This window comes from Amblyraja radiata, chromosome 27 (genome assembly GCF_010909765.2).
Source record: "Amblyraja radiata isolate CabotCenter1 chromosome 27, sAmbRad1.1.pri, whole genome shotgun sequence".
Lineage (NCBI taxonomy): Eukaryota > Metazoa > Chordata > Chondrichthyes > Rajiformes > Rajidae > Amblyraja > Amblyraja radiata.
In genome coordinates this window covers 896,430-924,193 of record NC_045982.1, presented here as the reverse complement: position 1 = coordinate 924,193, position 27,764 = coordinate 896,430, and the positions used below count along the sequence as shown (strand labels likewise).

Sequence of the window (27,764 nt, the reverse complement as noted above, 5' to 3'; positions counted from 1 at the left end):
ATTGTCCCTAGTGTGTGTAGGATAGTGTTGGTGTGCGGGGATCAATGGACGAGTGATCTATTGATGCGCTGCACTTCTAACGTCTAAATTCATAAAATGTGGGGTTTATTTTAACAGACAGAGGAGTGTTCTGAGTGGCTGTCTTGGTCAATATCCATGTCAGCCGTGGTCTTGTCAGCGGAGGTGATAGCCGCCGTTAATCTTCTGTCTTTCTCGTTGTTTTTTGCTGCAGAAAACATACTTTGCTTCCAATGCATAAAGCAATATCTAATGATCAAAAAGCAGAGCTCGACCACATTCAACACGATGCACAATGCCGAAATCACCAGCATGAAAATGGTAAAAATCGTCTTCTCGGTGGGCCTGGAAATGAAGCAGTCTACAGTGTTGGGGCAGGGGTATTCACTGCACTTCACAAGCCGCAACATCTGGTAGCCCTCGTAGATCCAGTAAAACAAGTACATAAAGCTGGCTTCAAATAGCATCTTGAAGACAAGACTGACCAGGTAAGTCCGTAGGAGAGGGGCATCGATTTTTATTTTCAGTTTAGCTGCATTCAGGTGAAAGATTTTGATGTTCTTCTTGCTCTTTTTCCTTTGGGAGACGTGCATGCCGATGAGTAAGGAGGGGACGGACACAAAGAGCAGCTGGAAGACCCACAGCCGGATGTGGGATATGGGGAAGAAGCGGTCATAGCAGACGTTCCTGCAGCCGGGCTGTTGGGTGTTGCAGACAAAGTCGCTCTGCTCGTCTCCCCAAACCGTCTCGGCCGCCACCACCAAGACCAACACGCGGAAAACGAAAATCACCGAGAGCCACACCTTGCCCAGCGACGTGGAGTACTTGTTGACCCCATTTAGCAGAGAATGGAGGATATACCACCCCATTGTAGTTCACTCTAGGATTAAACAGCATCAGTTACTTCACTGCGGCATGAAATCAAGAAGCGTCTTTACAAATCATTACTAAAATATTGAAGATGCGGGCCTTTCCCGTGTACCTGACAACACCTGTGTTTCTACGTCAGAGAGTTCTACAGCGCAAAAACAAGTCCTTTGGCCCAACTCATCCATGTTGACCAAGATGCCCTTGTAACCTAGAACCACCTGCCCACATTTGGCCCATTTCCCCTGACCTATGCTTGTATCTGACCTAAAGCCTTGTACATATTTTGATTCCTCAACTACCTCTGTGGCAGCTCGTTCCATGCACACACTACCGTCTGTGTGAAGTGCCTGCTCCTAAAGTCTGTTTTAAATCTTTCCTCTCTCAATTTAAACTTTCTTGCCCATTTTCACAAAAATAAGACTGTCTTTGCTTCTGATTGCAAAAAATATGAAATATGTTGTTCTTTGCCACTCGGTTGCTCTAGAAAGTGATGGGTTTTTGGTGGAAATGAATCTCTAGGCAATCCTAACTAAGCCTTTCATCATTCCCCTTGTGTGGAGGCCTTGCATTGTACATGTGTGTATCGCTGCAGGGTACTCATAACGTCATAAGTGATAGGAGCAGTATTAGGCCATTCGGCCCATCAAGTCTGTACCACCATTCAATCATGGCTGATCTATCTCTCGCTCCTAACCCCATTCTCCTGCCGTCCCCCCCCATAACCCCTGACACCCGTACTAATCATGAATCTATCTATCTCTGCTTTAAAGAAATCCAATTACTTGGCCTCCACACCCTTCTGTGGCAACGAATCCCACAGATTTACCAGACCCACCAGATTTGTGCAATCAGATACAGTGCAAGACACTGACACTTCTGTGGGATGCCACCATTACATTCAAGAGACAAGTAAAAAGACATTTGCAGTGTAGTGGTACAGCTGTCAGAGCCGCTGCCTCACAGCGCCAGAGCCCCGGGTACGTTGCTGACCTCAGGTGCTGTCTGTGTGGAGCTTGTATGTTCTCCCTGTGACCACGTGGGTTTCCTCAGAGCGCCCCAGATTCCTGCCACATCAGAAAGACGAGCAGGTTTGTAGGTTGATCGAATTGCCGTCAATTGCCCCTGTCGTCTATGGAGTGGATGAGAAAATAGGATAACAGGATAGGATAACATCAAACTAATGTGAACGTGTAATCAATGGTCGGCAAGGACTCGGTGGGCCGAAGGGCCTGATCCCATGCTGTATCTCTAAACAAGATGTTTGATCTTGCAGCATTCAGCCTGATGCTTCCTACTTCAAAGAATGACTCATGGTGATAAACCTTCTACATCAATGAAATGATTAAGAAGGAACTGCTGGAAAAATCGAAGGTAGACAAAAATGCTGGAGAAACTCAACGGAGTGAGGCAGCATCTATGGAGCGAAGGAATAGGTGACGTTTCCGGTCGAGACCTTTCTACAGAGAGTCTGCACCCTGTGTCTGCAGCCAATATACAAACTATTGTTATTGAAGACACCCTGAGAGTTCATAGTTTTACACTTTTGGAAGCCGTTTCTACCAGGAGTTAAAACCTCATAAATCAACAATCGCAGTTGATCATTTTTGTTTCCATTCATTCACAGACGTGGACATGTTTTGAGTTACTCCAGCACACTGTGCCTTTTCTTGTAAACCAGCATCTGCAGTTCCTTTTGTCTATATTTATATTTTATGGTTTCACTGTGAAATCTCCAGTCAGAGTTCTCCTCCTCTCCCTGACTGGAGTTGTGTGATGCCCTCTCTCATTGCCCCCCCCCCGCTCTGCGATTCCTGCTGCACTCTTTCTCCTTTGTTCTCTCGTCAGGCTTTGTCCCACCTCTCTTCACCCTTGTACAATCAGTCCCAAGAAGAGTTCCAACCTGAAACATCACCCATCCATTTGTTCCAGGGATGCTGCCTGACCCATTCAGTTACCTGATATTGAACTCAATGGGTTTTTTAACAGCGACATGATAATTTTACGGTCAATAATACTCGTTTTTTATCACAAAGGTTCTACCCATATAATGGAAAGATTAGAAAAAGAGAAATTAGCAAATATCTCATGCCTTAAAGCAAAAACAAATTAAATAAACCAAAAAAAAGGCAGATGACCACTAACAATCAAATAAAGCAAATATTTAAGCATCTTCCATTTTTTAATATGGTAACAAAATAAGAAATAGGAGTGACAGGAGAGCATCTGATGTTTTGCTCTTTGTTCATTGAGATCATGGTTCACACACCTGAGCACCATTTTCCTGTATTATCCTAATTAATATTCCATTCATATTTAAAGGTGTCAAGTGCAGGAAAAAGCCAGTAATCCACTGCCCGGGGATTTAGATCAGACTCAGCAGGGTCGGACCCCGGTGCCTCACTGCCTTGTAGAGACCGGGAACTGCAGATGTTAGTTGTGGAGAATAAAGTCCATTGAAGGTAAATTTAACTGAGTTTGATGAAGGACCCCGACCTAAAACGTCACCTATCCATGTTCTCCACAGATGCTGCCTGACCCGCTGAGTTACTCCAGCACTCTGTGAAACGTCACCTATCCATGTTCTCCACAGATGCTGCCTGACCCGCTGAGTTACTCCAGCACTCTGTGAAACGTCACCTATCCATGTTCTCCACAGATGCTACCTGACCCGCTGAGTTACTCCAGCATTCTGTGAAACGTCACCTATCCATGTTCTCCACAGATGCTGCCTGACCCGCTGAGTTACTCCAGCACTCTGTGAAACGTCACCTATCCATGTTCTCCACAGATGCTGCCTGACCCGCTGAGTTACTCCAGCATTCTGTGAAACGTCACCTATCCATGTTCTCCACAGATGCTTCCTGAACTGCTGAGTTACCATAACACTCTAATTCTTCCTTCACTGCCTTCCCCATTCACTGGAGACCCAGCACCACATCTCCCTCACCACTCACCAATGTTCTGGTTCCTGCCCTCCCTTTACACTCACTGTGACCCAGACATCCAATAGTCCAGAAACTCTACATTCGTCACCACCAGTCCCAAGTCTATCTTCCCTAAACGCCACAGTTTTTGGCTAAACATCTTTCAACATTTTGTGCTGGAGTAACTCAGCGGGTCAGGCAGCATCTCTTGAGGGATTGGATAGACGACTTTTCACAATGTTTCTTCTAAAGAGTGCCGATCCAAAATGTTCATTCCTTCACAGATGCTGCCTGACCCACAATTCCTCGAGCACTCAGCATTTTACTCAACATTCCAGCATCTACAGTTCCTTGTGTCTCCATCTTTCAACAATTTATTCCACAATCTCCACGCCCTTGCTTTGATTGATGTCACAAAGGGCTCTGTTTCTCAGCTGTCATTGTTGCTCCAAGCTGTAAAACCATTCTACTTTCATTCCTATATCACGCATCCGCAAAAATGATTCATTGCCCTCCTTTGCTGACTCATGTTCTTCCGACGTCATGAAATGATGGAATTCTTTGAATCCCTCAGTCATTCCTTTCTCCTATATTCGCTTTTTTTAAAACAAACAAACCTGCGGCCTCATTTTGTGAAGACATCTCAGTCTCATGAAACACAGTAGTGTGTTGGCTTCCTCCCAAGGAGACTATGTCACTATTTGTGCTCCAATTACTCCTTTTACTCCTTCTCCTCATTGAGATCATTTACCATATACCATTAAATGTGCGACAGGTCACCTCCAGATTTAGGGACAGTTTCTTCCCAGCTGTCATCAGGCAACTCAACCATCCCATCACCAACTAGACAGTGGTCCTGACCTACCATCGACCTCATTGGAGAACCTCGAACCCTATATTTAATCGGACTTTATCTTGCACTAAACGTTATTCTATTAATCCTGTATCTGTACACGGTGGGGCGGTTTGATTGTAATTATGTATAGTCTTTTCGCAAACTGGATAGCACACACCAAAAAATTGTCATTGTTCCTCAGTACAGGTGACAATAATAAACTCAGCTGAACTAGCTTCTCACTAAAATAATATTCTCCTTAATTCCTTATAGAAAATAAGTAGGCCATTCGGCCCTTCGAGCCAGCACCACCATTCAATGTGATCATGGCTGATCATCCACAATCAGTACCCCATTCCTGCCTTCTCTCCATATCCCTAGCCCTAAGAACTCTACCTAACTCTCTTTTGAATGCATCCAGTGAATCGACCACCACTGCCTTCTGAGGCAGAGATTCACAACTCTCTGGATCTTTGTGAACATTAAGTAGGACCCACTTTCCCAATGACTATGCTTTCAGAGTCATCAATACCTCAATCAGTCTTTTATTTAAAGATAGACACAAAGCGCTGGAGTAATTCAGCGGGTCAGGCAGCATCTCTGGAGGAAAAGGATAGGTGATGTTTTGTGTCGAGACCCTTCTTCAGTCTGAAAGTAGAGAGGGGAGAGTGCAGAGGCGGAGGCAAAAAAATGGTGTAAGCAGAGTTTCCGACCTGAAACATCACCTATCCTATTTCTCCTGAGATGCTGCCTGACCCACTGAGTAACTCCAGCACGTTGTGTCTATCTTTGGTATAAACCAGTTCTTTGCTTCTAAATTTAGCCTTTTATCTAGACTGATTGTTCAATGTTTTTCAATAATTATAACATCTCAGTTATGGCATCTTGTGATTTGTTATAAAAAGATGATTAAAGGTTAAAAATGACAGTGGAGAAATATCTCCTTTTGTAATCAGACGAGCATTTGAGTACACAAAGGCCAGTCCACCCCTTGAGAGTCGTGTCAAATATGTCCTGAGACGGAACAATGAAATGCTTATTTGCCTTTTCCATCATTTAATAAAATCATGGCTGAGATAAGATCATAACCTCAACTCCACATTCCCATCTGTTTGAATAAACATTCACTCCTTGACTTGTCAAGAATGTGTTTGCCGCTGTCTTAAAAAATATTCAAAGCCTCTATTTGCAACATTCTTTAAGAGAAAGAGATCCAAGACTCACAACATTCTCTTTGTCTGTAGTGAAAGGGCAATCCTTGTTCTTGATTCTTTCACAAGAAGCCATGTCTGCCCCACAATCATCCTGTCGTGATCTTCAGGATTTTAAACGTTTCAATTCCACTCTCACTCTTCAAATCCACAGTGGATACAAACTCATACTGTCAAGTCTTTCCTCATTAGACAACCCACCCATCCCATACAGTCATCCCCTGACTGTCTGAAGACGGGTCTCGACCCGAAACATCACCTATTCCTTTTCTTCAGAGATGCTGTCTGACCCGCTGAGTTACTCCAGCTTTTCGTGTCTGTCTACTGTACCTTACCTGACTGTAGGTAATTCTTCTCCACCAATCAATTAACACCTTATATATTTTTAACTGTAAGCATTGGAAATATGATCTTGGCTTACCTTGGATAAAACGAGGAATTATTTTTCGTATCTATACAGCATTAGGTGAGGTCTGGCGGGAATCTCCTCGGCTGATATCCAGCCTAGACGGCTTTGCTCATTGTTTGATAACCAGGAATAGAATCAGATGGAAATAAACACCTGAAGCTTATATTTAAAAAATGAAGAATGTGGATGGACCTGCTGCAGAGAATGACGTTCAAAACATCTATAATACGTCCCGTATGGATTATATAAAAGTAAACAATCACTTATTGACCGGGGTTAAGGAAAGAGCGATCACATCGCGCGCCTGTGTCCACCAATCTTTCCACCACCACGCACAAGCAGCGCAGACGGGCAAGATGCCATTGTAGGAAGTGTTTTCAGCTATGGCTGAACAATTTCTAATCTTGTGATGTGGACTCGATAAGAAGAAGAAGAAGACTTATTGACTTAGTTGTAGCTAAGTCATACAAATTCTAAGTCATAGCTTAGAAGGGCTGAACATTGTTTTAGTGTAGAATGGTGGGTGGGGTTGGTGTCATGAGATATTTCTTAACACCTTTAAGAGTGGCATAGAATCACAAACTATAACACAACCTGTTGATTGGAGAGCGTTTTTAATTAAATTACAATTTACAGGTATCAGTGGCAAATGGGACTAGCCCAGTCAACTTGTTTGGCTTGGATAAGGTGGGCCAAAGGCCCTGTTTCCGTGCTGTACAGCTGTATAATTTCATGAGTCTAAAGGCAAAGCCAGTATTAATGCTTCTTCCACGTTGGCTTTGAGAAGAGATGGTGCACTGTCTTCATGAAAGCAGTAGTTCTATTGGTAAAGGTGCTCCTGAATGCAGTCTGGGAGGGAGTTCCAGGGTTTAGAATGATGCAGGATTGGTGTAACTTGTTGTCCCGTGCACCTGCTGTCTCTGCCCTTTGTGATGGTTGAGGTGGCGTGGGAGGTAAGGAACTGCAGTGTCCATCTCTTGTACATCAATGGTGGCGGGAGATAACGTTGATGAGTGTTGGTCAAGTGGGTTGCTCTGTCCCGGGTGGCATCTAGTTGTTGGTGCTGCACTCATCCAGGCAAGTGGACAACATTCCATCACACTCAACACATGTGCAATGTTAATGATGCTAGATAATGAGTCACTCGCTGCAACATATCGGCCTCGGACTTGCTCGTAGTCACAGTATTTATGTGGCAGATCCAGTCCAGATACTATCTAGGTGGTTCCATTCTATCCTGTTGGAGATGATCAGTTTGTTGATTAGTACGGGGTGTCAGAGGTTATGGGGAGAAGGCAGGAGAATGGGGTTAGGAGGGAGAGATAGATCAGCCATGATTGAATGATGTAGACTTAATGGGCCGAATGGCTTAATTCTGCTCCTATCATATATCTGTTTATGATATTTTAGATCATCTGACACCTTTGTGATGCAAATATTACACGCCACCTTTCATGTCCTCCCACGTGTGGCTAAAGTGCACATTGTCAGATTTTAATAAAGGCAATTTTTATACATTCTGGTTTCACCATGGTGGCACAATTTGCAGAGGGGTGGAACTTCCCGATTGTGTTATTTGTCGCCATCTGCTGTGGCTACTGCACATCAGCGACAGTGGGAGATAATGTTGACCGGTGTCCAAGGGGCTGCTTTGTTTCGTTGGCACCCAGCGTCTTGAGACTTGCTGGTGCTGCACTCACCTTTACTATTTTGGAACGTACTGTAGTTTAATGCAAAGAAACTCTATTCTAGTAAGCTTTTATTCCACGTACACACGGCTGAGACTGTCTAGTTTTTTGTTGTAAGGGTTTACAGAAACAGGCGGCAAATTGCAGCTGAGGCACAAGTCAAAATCAATCATGATGCTGCAGAAGGTTCAGTATGTGGAGCTAAGTTGTCCATTGTTACTCTTATCAAGGTAGACAAAAATGCTGGAGAAACTCAGCGGGTGAGGCAGCATCAATGGAGCGAAGGGTCGACTCGGGTCGAGACCAAGGACTATTTTTTCAGAAATAAATAAGTGCACAAATAATTGAAGTGCAGAATATACAAACTAAATCCTACTGAAAGCAGCGGTGAGCGGACAATGTGTGCACAGAGCAAGGATACAAATAATAATAAATCGCTGAGATCAGCACACGTGATGCTCCAAATCGCTCCGATGCCATTCAAATATGCACTAAAATAAGACCTGTACAACTTGTTAAACAAGAAAATAGCACAGGTTACATGTGCTGAGTCAAAGTACTTCCAAAATATTTTCTAAATACTTCTAAAATAAAAATATTTTCTCATCTGCACAACAGAAAATACTTTGTCATCGCCAACTTTCCGCAGCTTCAGATACGGAGGCTTTACCATTTTGGCAGAGATGTTTTTTGTAAATACTGTACTAATAACCAGGGCAAAGAATCTGGATGAAAAATAACTAAACCTGACCCAAACACCGCCGAATAAATCAGCTTCCACAGAAAACGTGACTGCGTGAAGTATTGGAGGTATTCATGGAATGAATGCTTTTGTAATTGTTAGGCATCATTTGATTTAAAGATACAGCATTGAAAAAGGCCCTTCTACCCACCGAGTCTACGTTGACCATCGATCACCCGTTCACACCAGTTTTATGTCATCCCACTTTCTCATCTATTCCCCACACACTCGGGGCAATTAGCTACAAACCTGCACGTCTTTGGGACGTGGGAGAAGACTAGAGCACCAGGCAGAAACACACACAGTCACAGGGAGAACGTGCAAACTCCACACAGAAAGTAGCCACAGTCAGGGTCTCTGGCACTGTGAGGCAGCAACTCTACCACTGTGCCCAAAACTGGCAATATCATTGAAGAAAAATGGGGTTTGAAGAGGAAAACCACCTGCCAGCAAAATACATAGTGAATTGTGCAGCAGCGATCCCTTCCTTCCCATTTGCTTCTTCTTGTGTGTGGTGCACACAGCCTAAAGTTGTAGGTCAACTTGTACTATTTGGTCTATTTGTTTGTGCACGTCGGGTTGATTGCATTAGTCGAAACAGGGTAGACCACGTGAAGGTTGCAATCTCCCGCCCCTCTCACATGCTTGTGAGACCTGGACTCAAGGTACTGGCAGATACCATCACTGCTTCTCTGCAGAATCCTCCAGATGCACTGGAAGAATAAGCAAACTAACATCAATGTCCAGAGTCAACATAATCAAAAACACAATCAGGATGGAAACACTAAGCAGGTCAGGGACCATTATGTGAAAAGAGAAACAGATAAGTGTTTCCAATCCTGAGCCCAAGGTCAAGGGTGGGAAAGAAACAAAAACAAGTTCGATTTCCGGAGGAGACAACATGAAGATTGGACTGAGCACAGGAGCTCCCCAAAGGGTGACCCAGTGCTGCAGCTGGTAGAGCTGCCCCCCCCCCTCTCAGCATCAAAGACACAAGTTCGATCCTGACCTCGGGTGCTGTCTGTGTGGAGTTTGCACATTCCCCATGTGACCACGTGGGCTTCCTCTGGTGCTTCAATTTCCCCCCACATCCCCAACAGGCTTGCCGAAGGGCCTGTTTCCATGCTGTATCTCTAAACCTAAGACTCTCAAAGCAGGCACCCAATCTGCATTAGTTGTCTCCAGTGTAGAGGAGATCTCACTTGGAAGAAGCAAGTGAATTGTTCTTTCACTTGGAAGGATTGTTTGATCCCCTGGATGGTGGGAAGGGAAGAGATGAAAGGCCAGCTGTGGCATCTCCTGCTTTAGAAAAAGCTTTAAGATGGAGAGTGTTTGATGGGGGTGGAACTGACCAGAGACGTTTGAAAGAGTGTTCTCTGGGAAATGTTGACATTGTGTTTGGTGGTGGAATTTTTTTAGGTGCCTGCAGAAATTGCAAAGGATGATCTGTTGAATGTTTAGGGTGCTGAGGTATAAGGTAAAGACCAGAGGAACTCTGTTGGAGAAACAAAGAACTCTGAAGAAGGGTTTCGGCCCGAAACGTCGCCTATTTCCTTCGCTCCATAGATGCTGCTGCACCCGCTGAGTTTCCCCAGCAATTTTGTGTACCAAAGAACTGAACCTGCTGGTTTACAAAAAAAATGATAAAGTGCTGAAGTAACCCCACATTTCAGGCAGCATCTCTGGAGAACGTGGATAGGTGACGTTTTGTGGCGGGAACCTTCTTCAGTCCAGCAACTGCAGTTATTTGTTTCTACATTTCAGAGTCTGAACAAGGGTGCGGACCTAAAACATCACCTATCCTTGTTCTCCATAGATGCTGCCTGATCCGCTGTTACTCTAGCACTTTGTGTCTCTTCAGGTAGAACTCTGTTCTTGCTCTGTCCAGAAGGAATATCTGGTCAAGAGCTCCATCCACCATGTAAAGGGGAAGTCATGATTCAATTGTTCAGTGGTTCAATGGAGCTTTATTTTTGCATATTTACAAATGCGTGCACCACCATGTTTTGGCGCCATTCCCAAAGTCCAAAGTCCGGTCCACCCGCACTCTTGGTCCACAGGTGCAGTACCTGATCCAGGTAAGCCCCAGGCTCCTGCAGGGCCTTCCTCCGTTGCCTTCGATCAGATCGGCCCGTGAACCGACGCCCCTCTCCTCTTCTGGCCAGCAGTGAGTGGTGCCTCTAATTTGGGAAGACATTTCAGGTTTCCAGTATCTGTAGGTGTTTGATATGTTTTAGTCAAAAACAAATTGTTTTGGGGAAACCTGTATAAATCAGTAATTACGATAAGACCGGTTGTGTTGACAATTAGAGTCCTTTGACCTTGAAGATGAGGACAAGCAGTCCTATTTGACTGTCAGATAGACACAACATGCTGGAGTAACTCAGCGGGTCAGACAGCATCTCTGGAGAAAAGGAATAGGTAAAGTTTCGGGTTGAGACCCTTCTTCAGACTGATGTGGGCGGTACAGAGATAAAATGTAGCTGGAGACAGTAAGACTGGTAGGAAAACTGGGAATGGGGAGGGGATGGAGAGAGGGAAAGCAAGGGCTACTTGAAGTTCGGAAGTCAAATACTTTAAGTACGTTTGAATACTTTATGCTTATTCACATGCCACTGCTCTTTGAATTTCTGCCTCAGGAGATGACTCCTGAAAAAACAACTTAATTTTAAATAGTGCCTTGGCATGGGAGATTGTCACATGGTATGACATGTGATGTGATCACAAAGATCAGCAGCCAAGCCAAAGGGAGGGTGACTGAGAACAGACAGAGGTTTCATATGACTCTCACCTGTCAACTCATGATCAGGCACAAGGCTTTCCTCATGACCATTTATGCTCTGTAAATGTTTGCTGTGTTTCCACTCACATGCTCCAATGCAGTCAGAGACCTGCAGCAAGAATGCATAACTCATAGTGAACCAAAACAGACAAAATGGTTGGCTCAAATTTCACTCCCAGGGAATATTTTAAAGGTATATTTTATTCATGTTTATATTTCTTTCATTTCTCTTGTTCTGGGTTAAGGTTTATTATTGTCATATGACCAAGGTACAGTGAAAAGCTTTGTTTTGCTTGCTATCCACGCAGATCAGATTATACTATCCATAATTACCATAGTCAAACCCACATGACTGGGCAATCGTTTCGCTGAATACCTTCGCTCAGTGACTGGGCGATCGTGACACTGAACACCTTTGCTCAGCCCGCCTGGACCTACCTGAACTCACGATTGCCAAACACTTTAATTCCCCTTCCAATTCCCATAATGACTTTTCTGTCCAAGGCCTCCTCCATTGTCAGAGTGAGGCTACTTGGAGGAACAGCATCTCATATTTCACTTGGGCAGCTTACAACCCAGTGGTATGAATATTGATTTCTCTAACTTCAAGTAACCCTTGCATTCCATCTCCATCCCTCCCCCACCCAAGTCGCACCAGCTTCTCGTTTTCACCTAGCAAACAGCTAACAATGTCCTGTTTCCTTTATCATCACTTTTTTTGCATATCTTCCTATATCTCTCTACATCACTGTCTATATCTCTCATTTTCCTTTCTCCTGACCGGCCTGAAGAAGGGTCTCAACCTAAAATGTCACCCATTCCTTCTCTCCAGAGATGCTGCCTGTCTCGTCTTAATCCATGGATCATATCTGCATTTTGTTTACATAACCCTCTGTCATGTATCTGAGAATGAAAAACACTGGGAGCATTATTTTGCTTCAATGCAAATTATATTAGAACCTTTGTGTCCAGTGCTTCAGTGTTATAATTATTTTAGCTGATGATCAGCAAAATGTGATCTCACCCTTAGTGAAAAGTGTTTTTAAAGTTTCCTTGCTAGGTTACTTTATTGTAAGTTCTTGTCACCCTAAGCTTTTCCAGAAGTAAACAGGATTTTCAGCATATTACAAAATAACGTTAAGATGAACTTCACTTTAATCTGCTGTTTTGCATCACATGCTGACATGAAGGGATTGAACAGACACTAACATTATTATATTTGCTACTGTAGACAAATGGTAACTGTAAACTGTACTTTGCAAATCAATGATATTGAACAATTGCAATAATCCAAAAATGATGCAGTTTAATTTTAAATTTTAGAGACCTCATCTACTGGATTCAGTGCTCCTGATGTGGCCTCCGTTATATCAGCAAGACCAAGCATACGCTATTCGACTGTTTCACCGAAAACATGCTCGGTCCGCCAAGACCTGCTGGATCTCCCAGTTGCTAATCATTTTAACTTCCCTTCCCATTCCCATGCTAATCTTTCTGCCCTGGGTCTCCTCCCTGCCAGAGAAGGCCACATGGAAACTGGAGGAAGCATATTCCACTTGGGTAGCTTACAACTCAATGGTACGAACATAGAATTCTCCGATTGTAGGTGACTAACCCTTTTTATACACCTCTTTTTCCTGTGCCCCACCTGGATGTAATCTGTGTAATGTTCTCCCTTTTCCCTTTCCACCCATATTCCTTCCTCCGGCTTCATATTTTGTGACGCTTCTTTCTTTATCACACTTTTTTTCTATTCATCTCTGACCTTCGTCCAACTATCTGCCAATCAATACCCCCACACCTGTACAGCCGAACACTTGCCAGATTTTGTCCCCATCCCCTCTCCTCCAGCTTTCTTCCCCCTACTACAATCAGCCTGAAGAAGAGTCCCGACCCAAGATGTCGCCTGATCGCTGAGTTACTACAGCACTTTGCGTTTTGGTGAGCAAGGTTCAGACCTTAGTGTACACGTTTTTCTGACACTGAATGAAGTGTCATCAATGGATTACCCTAGAGATCGAGAATGCAATTACTTCTTCCTCAGTTCTTAAGGGATTTAAGCTTTCAGCTTCCTCATTTACACTGATGACGTTGGTTTGATATTCCAGTCAGACATGAATTCCCTGCTGACTTCTTGTAAGTTTTATATTCTCCCCCTGATATCTTTCTACGTTTATTCTAACATCTCATAAGTTTAGGCCCCTGAAGTACTTTTCATGTTTCAGATGCAATATGATGCAGGATAATGGTCGTCCCCAATCAATAACTCGTGCCTGCATTCTCCCCATATCCCTTGATTCCACCAGCCCCTAGAGCTCTATCTAACTCCCTCTTAAAGCCATCCAGTGATTTGGCCTCCACTGTGGCAGGGAATTCCACAAATTCACAACTCCCTGGGTGAAAGTGTTTTCTTACCTCAATCTTAAATGGCCTCCCCTTTAATCTAAGACTGTGTGGCCCCTGGTTCTGAACTCGCCCAACATTGGGAACATTTTTCCTGCATCTAGCTTGTCCAGTCCATTTATATATTTTTATGTTTCTACGTGTGCGTGCGATATCCTGTGGAAGGCCTTCTCCTGGTCCAAGCTGACTAGGCAGAAATCTACGTCTGTCCTGCACATAGGCAATGGTATCTCAGGCTCAGCAGCGGCAGGCTGTCTGAGATGTTCCAGCACAGGTTTGGTCCAGAGCAGACTTGACCCGGTTGGCGATGGCCTTCGACAGGTCGGATCTTGTCCAGCCCTGTGTGTGTGTGTGTGTCCAGCCCTGTGTGTGTGTGTGTGTGTGTGTCCAGCCCTGTGTGTGTGTGTGTGTCCAGCCCTGTGTGTGTGTGTCCAGCCGTGTGTGTGTGTGTGTGTGTGTGTGTCCAGCCCTGTGTGTGTGTGTGTCCAGCCGTGTGTGTGTGTCCAGCCCTGTGTGTGTGTGTGCCCAGCCCTGTGTGTGTGTGTGTGTCCAGCCCTGTGTGTGTGTGTGTGTGTCCAGCCCTGTGTGTGTGTGTGTCCAGCCCTGTGTGTGTGTGTGTGTGTGTGCGTGCGTGTCCAGCCCTGTGTGTGTGTCCTTCGCTGGTACACAAAAAAGCTGGAGAAACTCAGCGGGTGCAGCAGCAACGTTTCGGGCCGAAACCCTTCTTCAGACAAGTGTGTCCTTCGCTGTCAGTCTGTCAGCCAGTCCCTGGTGTCTGCGAGCTTTTAAACTCCTCTGTTCGTGACGCTGCACGGTGACGATCGCTGGCGAGGCCGCGGGCTGTAAATAGGCGGCGAGGAGAGCGGGAGGAGCGGCAGTGGAGCGTCGGCGCCGGCAACAACAACAGCAGCGGCAACAGCGGCGGGAGCGGACAGCCTCTCAGTCTCCGTCTCCGTCTACTCACCAAATGGCGGCCGGTCCGAGCCTCACCTCCTGCACCAAGATGGCGGCGGCCACCCGCCCGCAAGCCGCGCTCCCATTTGTCGGCGCGCCGCTGTGACGCGCCTGCCTTCTAGTGGGTTCCATGCGGCGGGAGGGCTGAGGCGCGTGCGCACTGACCCCCTGTCCCGTCCCGCTCGGTGCCGCCATGTCTCGGTACGCCCGTCCGCCCAATAGTTCCCTCTTCGTTAGGAATGTGGGCGACTGCACCAGGTGAGGGTGAGGGGGGGCGCCGGGGATGCGAGGGTCGGGGTGTGGGCTCGGTTACCGCGGGCGGGAGGGAGAGGGAGAGGGAGGGAGGGGTGTGTATGTGTCCCCCCCACCCCCACCCAGGGACCATGAGGCGCCGCCACCGCAAGGCCGCAGCCTCGGCGCCCCTTGTCCCCGGGGGGGGGCCAGGATGGGCAGCGTCCAGCCCCAGGGCCCACGGTGTTTCCTGCAGGTCCAGGCGGGGCTCCGGGACCGGGGGGGGAGGGGGGGAGGGAGGTGAGTGTGTACCCCCAGCCCCATGTTAACTACCCTGGCAGGGAGGGCTCTCTCTGGAGCTGTGGGCATTAGGATCTGGTCCTAGGCCGAGAATAAAGAGCGCGGTTAAAGTAGGACGTCCCTGGTTCTGGTGGTTTGGAATTGGAGGGATTTTATCTGCATTGTGGTCTACATCGGCTGCATGAAGTGCACGTTTCGGTATTAACCTGATCTCCCTCCAAAAAATGTACAAAAGAATATCTGCAATTTAAAATGTTAACTTTTTCGAAAAATAAACATCATTTGGTTTTAAAAGTTTTTGAAATATGAGGATTAGAGGGTGTATTTTAGAGGGGAAATCTCCATATTTTCATTTTAATGTAAATTTATTTAGTGTTTAGTATATTTGCAGATCTGTCAATGGGAGTGTGGAAGGTCCTCTTTCTTAAATTGTTGAATTGTATATCAATCTTTGGTCATTTTATTATCAGTTCATTTTAGATTTGGGACCACAATTTAAAAAGTACAAATGTTGGATTTTAGAAATGCTGATGCTTAACTAAAAGGTGTATAGCTTTGGTTAATTGTTCCAAAAGATAAATGTGTATCATATTAAAAAGGTCTATGTAAAGGTTTTGCATACTACAGCACCTAAAATTCTCCGTTATTTGACAACTAAGGGGAACGCAGCTCTTATCATGCAACATGAATGACTATTAATCTAAGAACCTTGTTTTTTGGATATAACCATGTTAACAAATTGGGAGAAGCATGATTATAATTATCATGAATTTTGCAAAACGTTAAAAATTCAATTTAACACCGTGAAAATGTTTAGTTTAGTGACTGCACTCTTTAAATTTATGTAACTAGGCTTTTTCCATGTTCCAAATCATGTGGCTCTCTCTGCCCCATTAATGCTTCCTTTTTAAAGCTTCAGTGAAGGGAAAATATGCATTATTTGTGGGTATCCTATCCTTTGGGTGGTTTTTCGGGATGGAGTGCAGTAATAGGAATCGAATAGATCATAGTTGATCCAACTTTGTACAAAACCGATCTGTAGAAGGATGCGTGTGTTACATGTGTGTGCAGTAGAATCCTGATCTGGATGTGCTGCAGCTCCCCAACTGGTATTTGGTACCTTTATTGTGGGTAAAAGATTAAAGAAAGTTTTGTTTTGGTTTATCCTTGCAGTAACCCTTTTCAGATTTGATTTAACATCAAAGATGCTTAATGTTCCTTAATGTGTTAATTCTATTATTTTTTTTTAAAGTCCAATGGGTTGAAAGGGAAGTTTTAAAAATTTAGTTGTGCTGAATAGTAATTAGTTTCAAGCAAAACCTAGAACTGCAGATGCTGGAGGGTTGAAATAAATACAGCGAGAACGCACGTAGCAAGTTTGACCGCATCCAATGAAAGGGAAAAAGTTCATATTTCCGATCGGTGATTCTTCAACTTTCAATTCAAGCTTGTTGCCTCAAAGAACAGCTTGCTGGGAATTTAGATATTATGAACGTTTGGAATTACTGCTCAGTAGATACTTTATAGTAAAAGTTTAAAAGGCTATTTGGGTAGTTCTGCTATAACGTGTTTCCATAACATGAGGTGGATATAATGCAACAATTAATTTGTATTATGCATGCTGAAATAGTTATGGTGTGATATTTTCCAAGTTCTTAAAATAATCAGACATTGTTGTCTCTTAGAATACAACTGCACTGCAGGAAATTGCCAAGAATCACTTCTATTGACACCTGTACAATGATACTTTGCTCAAATATGTAATATAGCATTCAATATTTTTGCATGCAGTGACAAAAATCATAGTTATTTTTTTTCTGAAAATTCTACAGAGAAAAATAATTGGGTCTGAAACTGAAACTCCCCCTCCTTCCCATTGACATAATTCTTTTTATGACACCACTTTCTATAGCACAAGGTTTCTTAGGAAAGCAGCTATCGCGTTATCGCAGAACTACCTGTAGTGTTCGATAGAATATTAATAAAATGCCCAAATATATCCCACAGAGAGCTTCAGATCATCTATGCAGATAAATAGAACCCAATTGCTGGATTAGGTGACATGTATGGCTATTCCTTTGTTCCATTTATGGTATAATGAGCTATCAATGTATGCACCTACACAGTTAACGTTGATCACTGCAACTAGTCATGCCTAATTAAGATTGCTGATTAAACAATTGATATCTGGCACAAATTTCAATGATACAAGATAAATTTGGACACTTAGTTCCAGATGGTTCAGGAAGGACCATATAGCTAGAAAAAGCAATATTCAGGTGTCAAATTATTTAGACCTCAAAATGCTTGGGGTAAATTGATAAATCCAGCAGAACCGTTAATCTACCGTTAAACCAGCATTAAAGCAATATAATTGAAAATGGCTCGAGCCTTTCACTCACCTGAAAACCAGCAAATTGACTGGTTCTATTCCTCTCATAATTTTCGCGTTGATTTGATGTTCCAAATTTTGAGATGATAAAATAATCTCCTTCCAGATGGTTTAATATCAATGAGGTTTTTGGACTCTTCAGCACGTGCACAAAGGGCAATTCATATTACAAATCAACTATATCATTTTTATGGTACTTTAGGCCTGAGGATTTACGTCGTGAATTTGGTCGCTATGGCCCAATAGTAGATGTTTACGTTCCCCTTGACTTCTACACTCGACGTCCAAGAGGATTTGCATATATACAATATCCTTTCTTCAATTCTCCTAAATGAGTGAAGCAGAGATACTCAATCTTTTTGGTTTGATGCATTTGAATGTCTTATTATTTTAGTTTCGTAAAGTGTTATTCCTTTGGAAATTGGTGGAGATAAGATACTATGTTGGGGTGTGTGTGCAATCATGTATACAGGCTCCATTGTTTACAGCAGGCATATTCATGCATTCTCGATTTTCCCATGTATGTGATGGTTGCTGTAATCAGTATGGGTATGTGTGAATGGAAATATGTCATGGCCGATTTTGAAGTCTCTACAGATAAATGTAAAAACAACGTCATTTTCTTTGTAACTTGACACCTATACAATCTAATTGAAGGAACATTGATTTTGCATCACAGGAGCAGATATGTACTCCATATGTTCCTTGCATATAATATGGGTTAATAATTTTAAATTAATATTGCTAGCAAATGTGTAATCCCATTTGCCCTGATTGTCTGTTCCTTGAACCTCATAAAAATAGCTTAAATATGTGAATCTAAATGAATGTTTATAGGCACCGATTTTAATGTAATTCACAAGAATCATGCAATTTATTTCCACATAGTGGAACTTTAGTTATTTCACACTGAAAATAGGTTTTAATTGCTAAGATTATTAAAACGGGTCTAAATCCAATTTTAAACTCTTAACCAATTTTGAAATTGAAATTTACTGATTAATCTGACACCATTAGAACTTTGGGGTGAACAGGCAGGTTTTTGCAGAACTATTGGGTATTACTGCTATTGATATAAATTATTTAAACTTTTTTAAATGTTGTACAACGGTATAATCTTCCAGTGAGCTTAAAGGAAAATTGGACGTGGAGCTCAGTGGGCTTAAGGGAACATGAGGCATGGGGATACAGTTATAGGTCACAAGTGATGGGAGTAGAATTAGGCTATTTGGCCCATGAAGCCTACTCCGCCATTCAATCATGGCTGATCTATCTCTCCTTCCTAAACCCATTCTCATGCCTTCTCTCCAGAACCCCTGACACGTGTACCAATCAAGAATCTATCTATCGCCGCCTTAAAAATTGACTTGGCCTCCAGCCTTCTGTGGCAAAGAATTCCGCAGATTCACCGCCATTCCTCCATCTCCTTCCTAACGGAATGTCCTTTAATTCTGAGGCTATGACATCTATCCTAGACTCTCCCACTAGTGGAAACATTCCCTCCACGTCCACTTTCACTTTATCCAAGTCTTTTACTATTCAGTAAGTTTCAATAAGTCGAGTCGGAGTCATTGAGTCAAGCTTCAATACAGTGAGACAGATGCCGAATGATTAGGATATCTCTTGAATGTTTCTAAAAGAGCATTTGAATTGACAGTTTCGATGGTTTACCTGAAATATTGATAAAAGGCCAGTTCATAATTGAATGTAGTCTATTTCAATATGGAAATCAAGAGAAATAAAACAGTAGTTTAGGCTAATGCTCAGTACCAGGAATCAGGACTGATTACTTGGTGGCATTTATCAGTTTACTGGAAAAGGCGTGGGATTGCATGTTTCGAATGTGGAATGGCATGTTGTGCATTTCATTTGAGACCTGAATTGAATTGAACACATTTAATCCAGTTTTTAGTTGCTCAGCTGCAACGTACTACAACTCATTGTAGCAACTGTAATACTGGCGCATCCTTCAGCAGAGTTTTTCCAAGCACTGCCTGCCTTTGTTCTTTAAAATGTTACCATTGTGGATTTGCAGAGTGGCAGCAAAGTAACGTTGCCATTATTGTGATGTGCTGACATAGCTAGATGTTGAGGATAGATGTTTAAACGAACATGGAAAGGACCACAGATTGCTTTGGTTGTGATAATGTTGAGCTTTATATAGAAATTGGATCCACCCAGACAGTAGGTTCTTTTAAGGCTTTGAGAGTTGAGCTGCTCTGCTTTTTGAGAAAAATCCAGCATTTGACCTGGAGCAAGTATGGCATTTGTCACAGATCCCGTTGAGCTCTAGTTGATATTGAGCCCATGGACTTTGGGGGTTTATTGTGGAATTTCTCTTGAGTGCCATGCCAATGGTTATACTTGCCGTTAACAGCTCAGATCAGTTTTTGCATTGAGGATTAAACAGAGAAATTCTTTCAGTGCTCCTAGATCATGCAAATCAGCCTAAAGAAAAGGTGCAAGGAACAGAAATAGCCCCTTTAGATACATGAAGTCCATAGCTTAGTGATTTAAGTGCTTGTATGAGTGTATGTCTCTACCACTCACTACCCCAGGCAGTACATGCCAGATTCCAGCCCATGTCTGTGTTAAATAATTTCCTGTAAATGTCCTACCACTTATTTATAATCATCTTGGTGCAAAGTATGTCACTAATGTGAAGAATTTTTACTGCTACAAATGTTCAAATATAGTTTTAAAAGAAACTCAATTTGGCCTTGGTGGAATCTATAATGAGCATTAGTGAGTATTGTTAATTGTATTGCTTTTATTTATTAGGTTTTTGGATAATGGTCTCGAGGCTGACTGGGCCTTAATTTTACAGTTTAGAGTGCCATGGTTTTTGTAACCAGGCCATAGTTGAGGGTGTTAACAAGCTTCATTTACCAATGTGGAATTGTTAATGAACATCCTAACTATAGACACTGCAAATAATGGTATCCGCAAAGTTTGGGTTATATTATGGCCCATTCTATATTCCATTAAAGCATTATTTTTCTATTCAGCAGGGAAACTAAGTTTTTTCAAATTGTGGTAATAAAATTCAAATTGACAAATCTAAAGTATTTTGCAGTACAATGGATTTGTATTATTTCCCCTGGCAGCACCAATCATGTTGCAAGACAACAAATAGTGTGTTGTGCAGTACAGGCTAGCTGTGAGTAATCAGAGTTCGTTAGAATGTAGCTACTGCGTGAATATTTTAGTCTCGAGCTGTTTTAAAGTACCTGACACTTCAATTTTGCTGCCCAGAAAACCTTGGCACATATATCATTCATCTTGTGTTACTCTGCTAATCATGTTGCATTCATTCTGGGTTGTATGCATGGGTGATATTAGTCCAATGTTGTATATAATGGTTATTTAGATTTAAAACTGACTTTCTAGGTTACAAAAGGCTAAAATATCTATTACTGTGCCTATGAAATAAAGCAATTTTCTGCTAATTGTTTTGAATTCAAAGAAATTCATCCCTAGCAAGTTCTCCTTTGGATTAATGGGCACAATTTTTTATTTTCAATACATTTGCATCCTTGCACGTTTGAATGTGAACATGGGATGTGCTTAATATACCATTAATAAATTATGGGATCTAAATAGGATTACCTCTGGAGTTTCTTGTCTCCTAAAACATCAATTCTTTTAACTTTGTCATTGTTCTAGTGCATTAATATTATGTGCTGTGAACTAGGTGCAAATGCAAAGTGAAAAATGAAAATTCTTCTTCCTACAATTGTACATAATTTTATTTCAGAAAATATATTTTAGCATGCCCTTTCATTAACATTGAGATTGAATTAACGTTTTGAAAATTCAAAACTAAAATGGCAGATTACACTGTTTTGGGAGGTTTTTCTTTGGGGAAAATTACCTCCTTAAACTAATCTAATGAATTATATTTTACAAAATATTATATTGTTATGGCTGCTAAAATGTTTACGGCAGCTGACAAACTAAATTAGAATGATATATTTTTGGCATCTTGGAACCTATATCTTTTTCACGCAGTTAAATACATTTTTTTTTGTACACCAGTCCTGTGGACATCATAATTTTGAACATTTGAACAAATTAGAGCTACTTCCATTTCCTTAAATTTTTTGCTTCAAGTTTGATTTAAAGTCTGATTATATAAATCACTTTATTTGCCTAAAGTCTGCTTTAGTATTAAAAAAATTAAATGCAGACCTAATCTACAGTTAATTTCATTTTGAATTCATGACATGTTAGGTCATCTGGCTAATAATTTTTCATTTTTAATGAAATAATATAGGAAAACTAAAATCCAGTAACATTGAGTAAAAGTGTGGGGAGAAACTGATCTTGCTGGGGAAAAAAGTAAAATGTTGCATTCCCTATTACTAATTCCAAACGTGGTAAGTATTCTTAGATAGCCATTAAAATACAGTCTGTTGAAGGTGTGTGTTTTTAATGTTCATTGCATATAACTTGGGTATTAAAATACTACATTCATAGATGTTAGTTTGCTCTAAATCCTGTGACTAGCAGGACTTGGTTGGAAGCTTAGAGCTGTTGATATGCTTCCACATAATGTAAACGTATTGTACTGATTTGTGTGGCTTATGTTCTATTGTTATGGTGGTTGTAGGAACTGCTAGTGCTGGTTTGTATTGCACACCAGTATTACTTTTTCTAACAACTTTTTCTATTTATATGCCACTGTAAGTACTTAACTAAGTTTGAATAATGAAAAATATGATGGGTAGATTTAAGTTGTTTGTAAAATGTACCAGCTGGTGACTTTTGTGGCTAGTTTTGGAGGTAGTCAAAAAATGATTTCAAACCCTGCATGTTTGTCTCTTTATACCCATCCCCTGACATAATTTTTTTGTTGTTGTTGCCTCAGAAATTTTAAAGCATTCCGCTGTAACTGGCGATCCCACAAAGAGTATGAAAGAGCCTTTAGATAGAAATCCAAGCATAAGACAAGCAGACAAGCCAAAGACCTCTTAAGGATCAGGCTTGAAGAAAAGAGAGGGAGGGTGAAAAAGATTAAAGCTTGAAGAGGGAAAAGTCAAGGCCTCGATTTGTCCGCAATTGGAAAAAGGTTGTTTTGTCAAAGTCAAGTGTCTTATTTGGGCCAGCGCCTCATGTCAAGTCCTCTGGCAAGCACTTAAAGAGTTAAAGGTCAAGCTGACGGTGCAAGGTCAAGTTTACAGCCAAATTTAAGGTAACCGGCAAAGTCCTGATATTGTATCCTACTGTAGTGAAAACAATTAATTCGCTCTTTAAATGTTTTGATTGTGATTTTTACAAACTTAAATGATCCTTATGTAATACAAATCTGTAAAACGTTTAATTCATAATTCTTAGTCTCAGTATTGCTGCTGATAAATTCTTTTTTTTAATTTTCATTTGTTATATTTGTTTGTAATGTTTGCAATCATTTATTTTTCCAACTACATTGGCTTGACAGGAGATGATGAGTTTAAATGCTCTTGTGATGAGTCCATTTTCCATCATGTGCTTCCAAAAATAAAATTCCTGTCAGTTAATGCTCCCCCTTTTTAAAAAAAAAGTGCCATTTTGGATTTCTCAAGCTTGAGTAGTTTTGTTTCTGTTTAAAGCTATTTAACTGCCACTCCTTAATCAACTAGGTGCTGCAAAACTATAATTGCGAGTGCCATTGTGACTTGACCTAGTAAATGTAAAGCAGAGTTGGCATTCATTGGCGGATGCCTGCAACCTGTCAGCACCTGTATATTGTGGGAGGCATTTGCCTTCTGGGCAGGGTTTTATCCCCTTGTGTGATCACTACTGTGGCACATGACTGGTGTTTCCCTGGTCCAAGATGCATTTTACTGCAGTGAAGCTGTTTTGATGCTTTGACCAGCAGTGTATTATTGTTTTATATTTATAACTTACTTAATTTTGTTTGCATAATTTTGCTAAATCTAATTAATGAAGACAAACAGTGGTGATTGGATACAGCCTGACAATTAATTTGGGATGTAATATTGTAGATTAGTTTTGATTTTATCGTTTAGATGTAATTGATATAACAATTTTGATTCATTGTAAAATTAGTAAACTTGTATGTGTATTTTAAGGAATAGACCGATAATAGAACTTTAGCATCTTATGCAATTTTATTTAAGAACTAGCTTTCTAGATTTTTGGCAAAGCATTGTTGTGGCTGAAAATGTGTATTAAAGATTGTAGGATTTGTTCGCAACCTGTGAAAGTGAAAAGCCCCCTTAACAGCTTAGCATGTTTGAAGATGTTCGTGATGCAGAAGATGCACTCCACAACCTGGACAGAAAGTGGGTGTGTGGCCGGCAAATTGAGATCCAGTTTGCCCAAGGTGATCGAAAAAGTAAGTATAATTCAAATGAAATATTAAAATTAATGTGGCCTCCTTTACATTGGCGAGACCAAGCATAGATTAGGCAGCTGTTTCACTGAACGCTTGTATTCTGTGTCCTCCAAGGCCTGCTAGCTCTCCTTCCCACTCCCATATCAACCTTTTTGTCCTGGGCCTCCATTGCCAGTGAGGCCACTAAAAATGGAAAGCATAGCACCTCGTGGTCTGCTTGAGAAGCCCACAATCCACGGACATTTCAAGTATACCCCAAACCATCCCTGCCCTAGTGCGCGCACATTTCTCCTGCGTCTGTCATACATCATCTGCACATTTGCTCCTGACCAGCTGAGTTCCACCAGGAATTTGTTTGCTCAAATTGAATGTATTTTTGAATTTAAATTTGAACTTTCTGCTATGCAAGGTCGCAAGAGGGGGTAAAAACACCTCCATGCTTTCTAGTCCTCCTTGTTTCATCTAAATCTCTTTCCAGCATAGTAATTTCTGAAAGTTGTGCTTTTAAGTTTTTTACATGTTTCATGTTTATTTGAGGCAAAAATGTATTGCACGTCATAGACGGTAAGACCTTTTGATTCTTTATTTCTGACCTTGCATTTCTGCAAATCCTGACTTGAATAATTCCAGCACCTGGTCAGATGAAGTCAAAGGAACGAAGGTCCTCGCGAAGCTCACCTCGCTATGATCGTTACGATGACTATGATCGGAGGAGGAGGTCCAGAAGTCGCAGCTATGACCGGAGGAGGTCACGAAGTCGTTCATATGATCGCAGTCACAGGAGGTCTGACAGCCCGAAAAAGTAGGTGGTAATGACAACATTGTGCTTGACCCAAATTCAATGGAATCTCTTTCAGTTGTTTAACTGTGTCTCTTGTTGCTAGCTCACGGAGCAGATCCAGTGGAAAGCGCAGACGCAGCCGCAGTAACTCCTTCAATGACAGGTATGGGCAAGTGGACTGCATTGACTGCTACACATGTTTCTGTTAAAGTTTCTAGATTTAACAACTTAGCACTGTTAAGTAACTACATTAATCAGTGAGGTCTTTAACTTACCTAGCCTGAATAAGTTGGGTGTACAGTAAGCTAGAGACTGAACTTGTGAGAACTCAATCAACATTGGATCACATTGAAACTGTTGTAAAAGAGTACAGTAGGGAAGGATAGCCATGTTTCTGCATTAACCAGAGAGTCGTGTTCTTGTATCCTGGAAATCAGCACCAAAGGACCAAGAAATTGGTTTAAAGTGGCTGAGTAAACATGAGTTCACTGGTGAGACATTAAAACTTTTGCTTGGATGTAGAAAAGACTAGTGAGGGTAAATGTAAATGCAATGTATATTTTGCTAATGGAGAAAGAACAAGGCAGGGGTATTAATAACTGCTTCAAGTTGGTCTTCGCAGGAGAAGTGAGACAGCCAGCTAGACATATTAGCCAACCATGGCATGAGTGACAATCAGAAATTAATGTTGGTTAAAAAATAAAGCAGTTAAGTTGGTGAGCTTTAGAGCTAATAAACAAGTTATCATGTGGGTCTGAGTCCTTGTGTATACTTAAGGCCAAGGTAAATGTCTAATGAGTAGAGGCTTGTGGGACAAAATGCCGAAAATTGGAAATGTAATGTTGGATCAACATTCTCGTATTTTATTTAGTCTGAAGAAGGGTCCTGACCTGAAATGTCATCTGTCTGTCCCCCTCCACAGATATGACTGACCCTCTGAATTCCTCCAGCACTTTGTCTTTTGCTCAAGCCAATTATGTTGTTGAATAGTGTGAAGAGGCCACAGAATGAAAATGAAGATGCTGGAAATTGCTATTTTACCTACTTGCAGGAATGATTACATTTCAGTGCTTTAGTCACCAGTTTTGAAAGATGCTCTAGAAATGTAATTCCATCTTTTCCCTTAGGCATAGACGTCGGCACCGTTCTTACACCAGATCAAGATCCAGGTCGAGGTCAAGATCTAGATCACGATCCAGGTCTAAATCAGTATCAAGATCAAAATCAGCATCCAGAAAGGAATCGAAGACACGATCACAATCAAGATCATGTACCCACTCGAGATCGGGGTCTAGGTCTAAATCCAGGTCGCTGAGTGCCCACAAGTCTGACAGTCACCATGAAGACTAAAACAGTGGAATGGCATCCATTTTCAGCTTCCATTTGTGCTTCTTTTTTTCTTTTTCTTTTTTCTGGGGGGGGAGGGGGTCTTGTAGATGTTAAGAGAAGGTGGGTACTGTTTTATGACTACAAGAAAATCTAGTGTGAAAGACTAATTTGTTGGTGCTTGAAAGATTTCAGCCGCGATTTTAAACCGAATGGTGCAGTAACTACAACTAGTTAATTAACGTCCCGTTAACATTGGTATTATTCATTAGTTCATTGAAACTCTTTCACAATTTTGCTTTTAGGCAATTTTAGAGTTTGATCAATGACTATGCTGTGTTACTGTTGTTTTTTTTTAAATAAAGCAGTGCCCTCTATACTGTGCAACGAAACATACTAAATTGTTTTTGCAGTTAATATTCAATTGGATTAATAAAACTGCTGGTACAAATCAAACTGTGTGAATTAGAAATTTGTAAAGGCTGTTAACAAGTCACGAACAGTGCTGTATTCATTAACATAATGAGAATTTTATTATATCTTTCAGTTTGTTGCCTGAAGTTCAATTTCAGGAATCACTTTGCTTGACTGATCACTTTAAGCACAATCAGAAAGTTCCAGCAATTTGCTGTCCAGACTCTTGTTCCGTTTGTGTGCATTGATGCAATGCAGTGATCGGGCATGCTTCCTGTAATATTGATTTGTGTATTTTGCATGACTGCTTTTTGTTTCATTCTTGGCTGTAAAGATAATTTGCTAACATTGTTGCAGAAACTACATTTATTTGAATGTAAGAAAAATACAGAAACTGGAGAATTTAGGCTTACTGAACAGCTGAGAAAGTGATCAAAAAACTTATTTTCTTTCATGTAGAAGCTTGTAAAAAAAGGGATTTTTATACTGTCTTTTTAATAAAAGCCGTTTGTAACAGTTCATCTATAGTATAAATGTTTTCAGTTAAGCTTTAAAATACCAAGTTGTGTAGCTTTTTGCATGGATAGAAAGATGTGACATTTTAAATGGTATTGATCTTTCAGGGCGTGTTGCTTTGAAGTACAAGTAACAGTCGTATAATCTAAAGAATTTGCATTTGGGGCCCGAGAAGTCACATTTACCCATTCACATTGGGAGAAACAAAACTGGGTGAAATTTGGCGTAAGTGGCCTGATCAGCTGCCGTAACTTGTAGATGGATCAAATTGGGGCTCTACAACTACAAGTTGCTGGTTATCCTTTTAATTTGTGCCACTTTAGGATCTGGCCAGGATATATTCAGACTGCCTTGCCTTTTGAGGCCTGGTTTGATTCCTGGCTTGACTTAACCAGATTTTTGTGCTTGTGAAGACCACAAATACAGGCTATACTTTTCATTACTTTTTTAGAGTTTGGTTTAAGATATGCAGTACAAAAACTCTCCTTGCAAACTTAACACAGGTTCAGAATTGAAGCTAACGACATCTTGAGTTTTGGGGACAACTTGTGTAAGTTGTACTCATTCTTTTTGTTCATAGCTGACTGTAACTTCATTTGTAAATAAACCTCTGCTGTATAATAAAGCA

At 41.6% G+C, this 27,764-nt stretch overlaps 2 protein-coding genes across 4 annotated transcripts; one reads left to right on the top strand and one right to left on the bottom strand.

The window, feature by feature from the left end:
- Positions 1–6,413, bottom strand: LOC116988280 (gap junction beta-2 protein-like). Of its 2 annotated transcripts, XM_033044833.1 has the most exons (3): positions 6,280–6,413; positions 1,879–2,017; positions 1–898 (listed from the first exon to the last, which is right to left on the bottom strand). In XM_033044833.1, exon 3 carries the CDS (start codon positions 885–887, stop codon positions 111–113), a length of 777 nt encoding a protein of 258 aa, XP_032900724.1. In that variant the 5' UTR covers positions 888–898; positions 1,879–2,017; positions 6,280–6,413; the 3' UTR covers positions 1–110. The 2 variants fall into 2 exon arrangements, with proteins under 2 accessions (XP_032900724.1, XP_032900725.1); XM_033044834.1 differs by lacking the exon at positions 1,879–2,017 and having other exon boundaries at positions 6,280–6,376.
- Positions 6,414–14,958: 8,545 nt separating this feature from the next.
- On the top strand, positions 14,959–27,764 carry srsf10 (serine and arginine rich splicing factor 10). Of its 2 annotated transcripts, none has more exons than XM_033044837.1 (6): positions 14,959–15,094; positions 17,962–18,066; positions 23,996–24,099; positions 24,730–24,901; positions 24,984–25,043; positions 25,803–26,296. In XM_033044837.1, exons 1-6 carry the CDS (start codon positions 15,030–15,032, stop codon positions 25,810–25,812), a joined length of 516 nt encoding a protein of 171 aa, XP_032900728.1. In that variant the 5' UTR covers positions 14,959–15,029; the 3' UTR covers positions 25,813–26,296. The 2 variants fall into 2 exon arrangements, with proteins under 2 accessions (XP_032900728.1, XP_032900727.1); XM_033044836.1 differs by having other exon boundaries at positions 14,961–15,094; positions 26,008–27,764.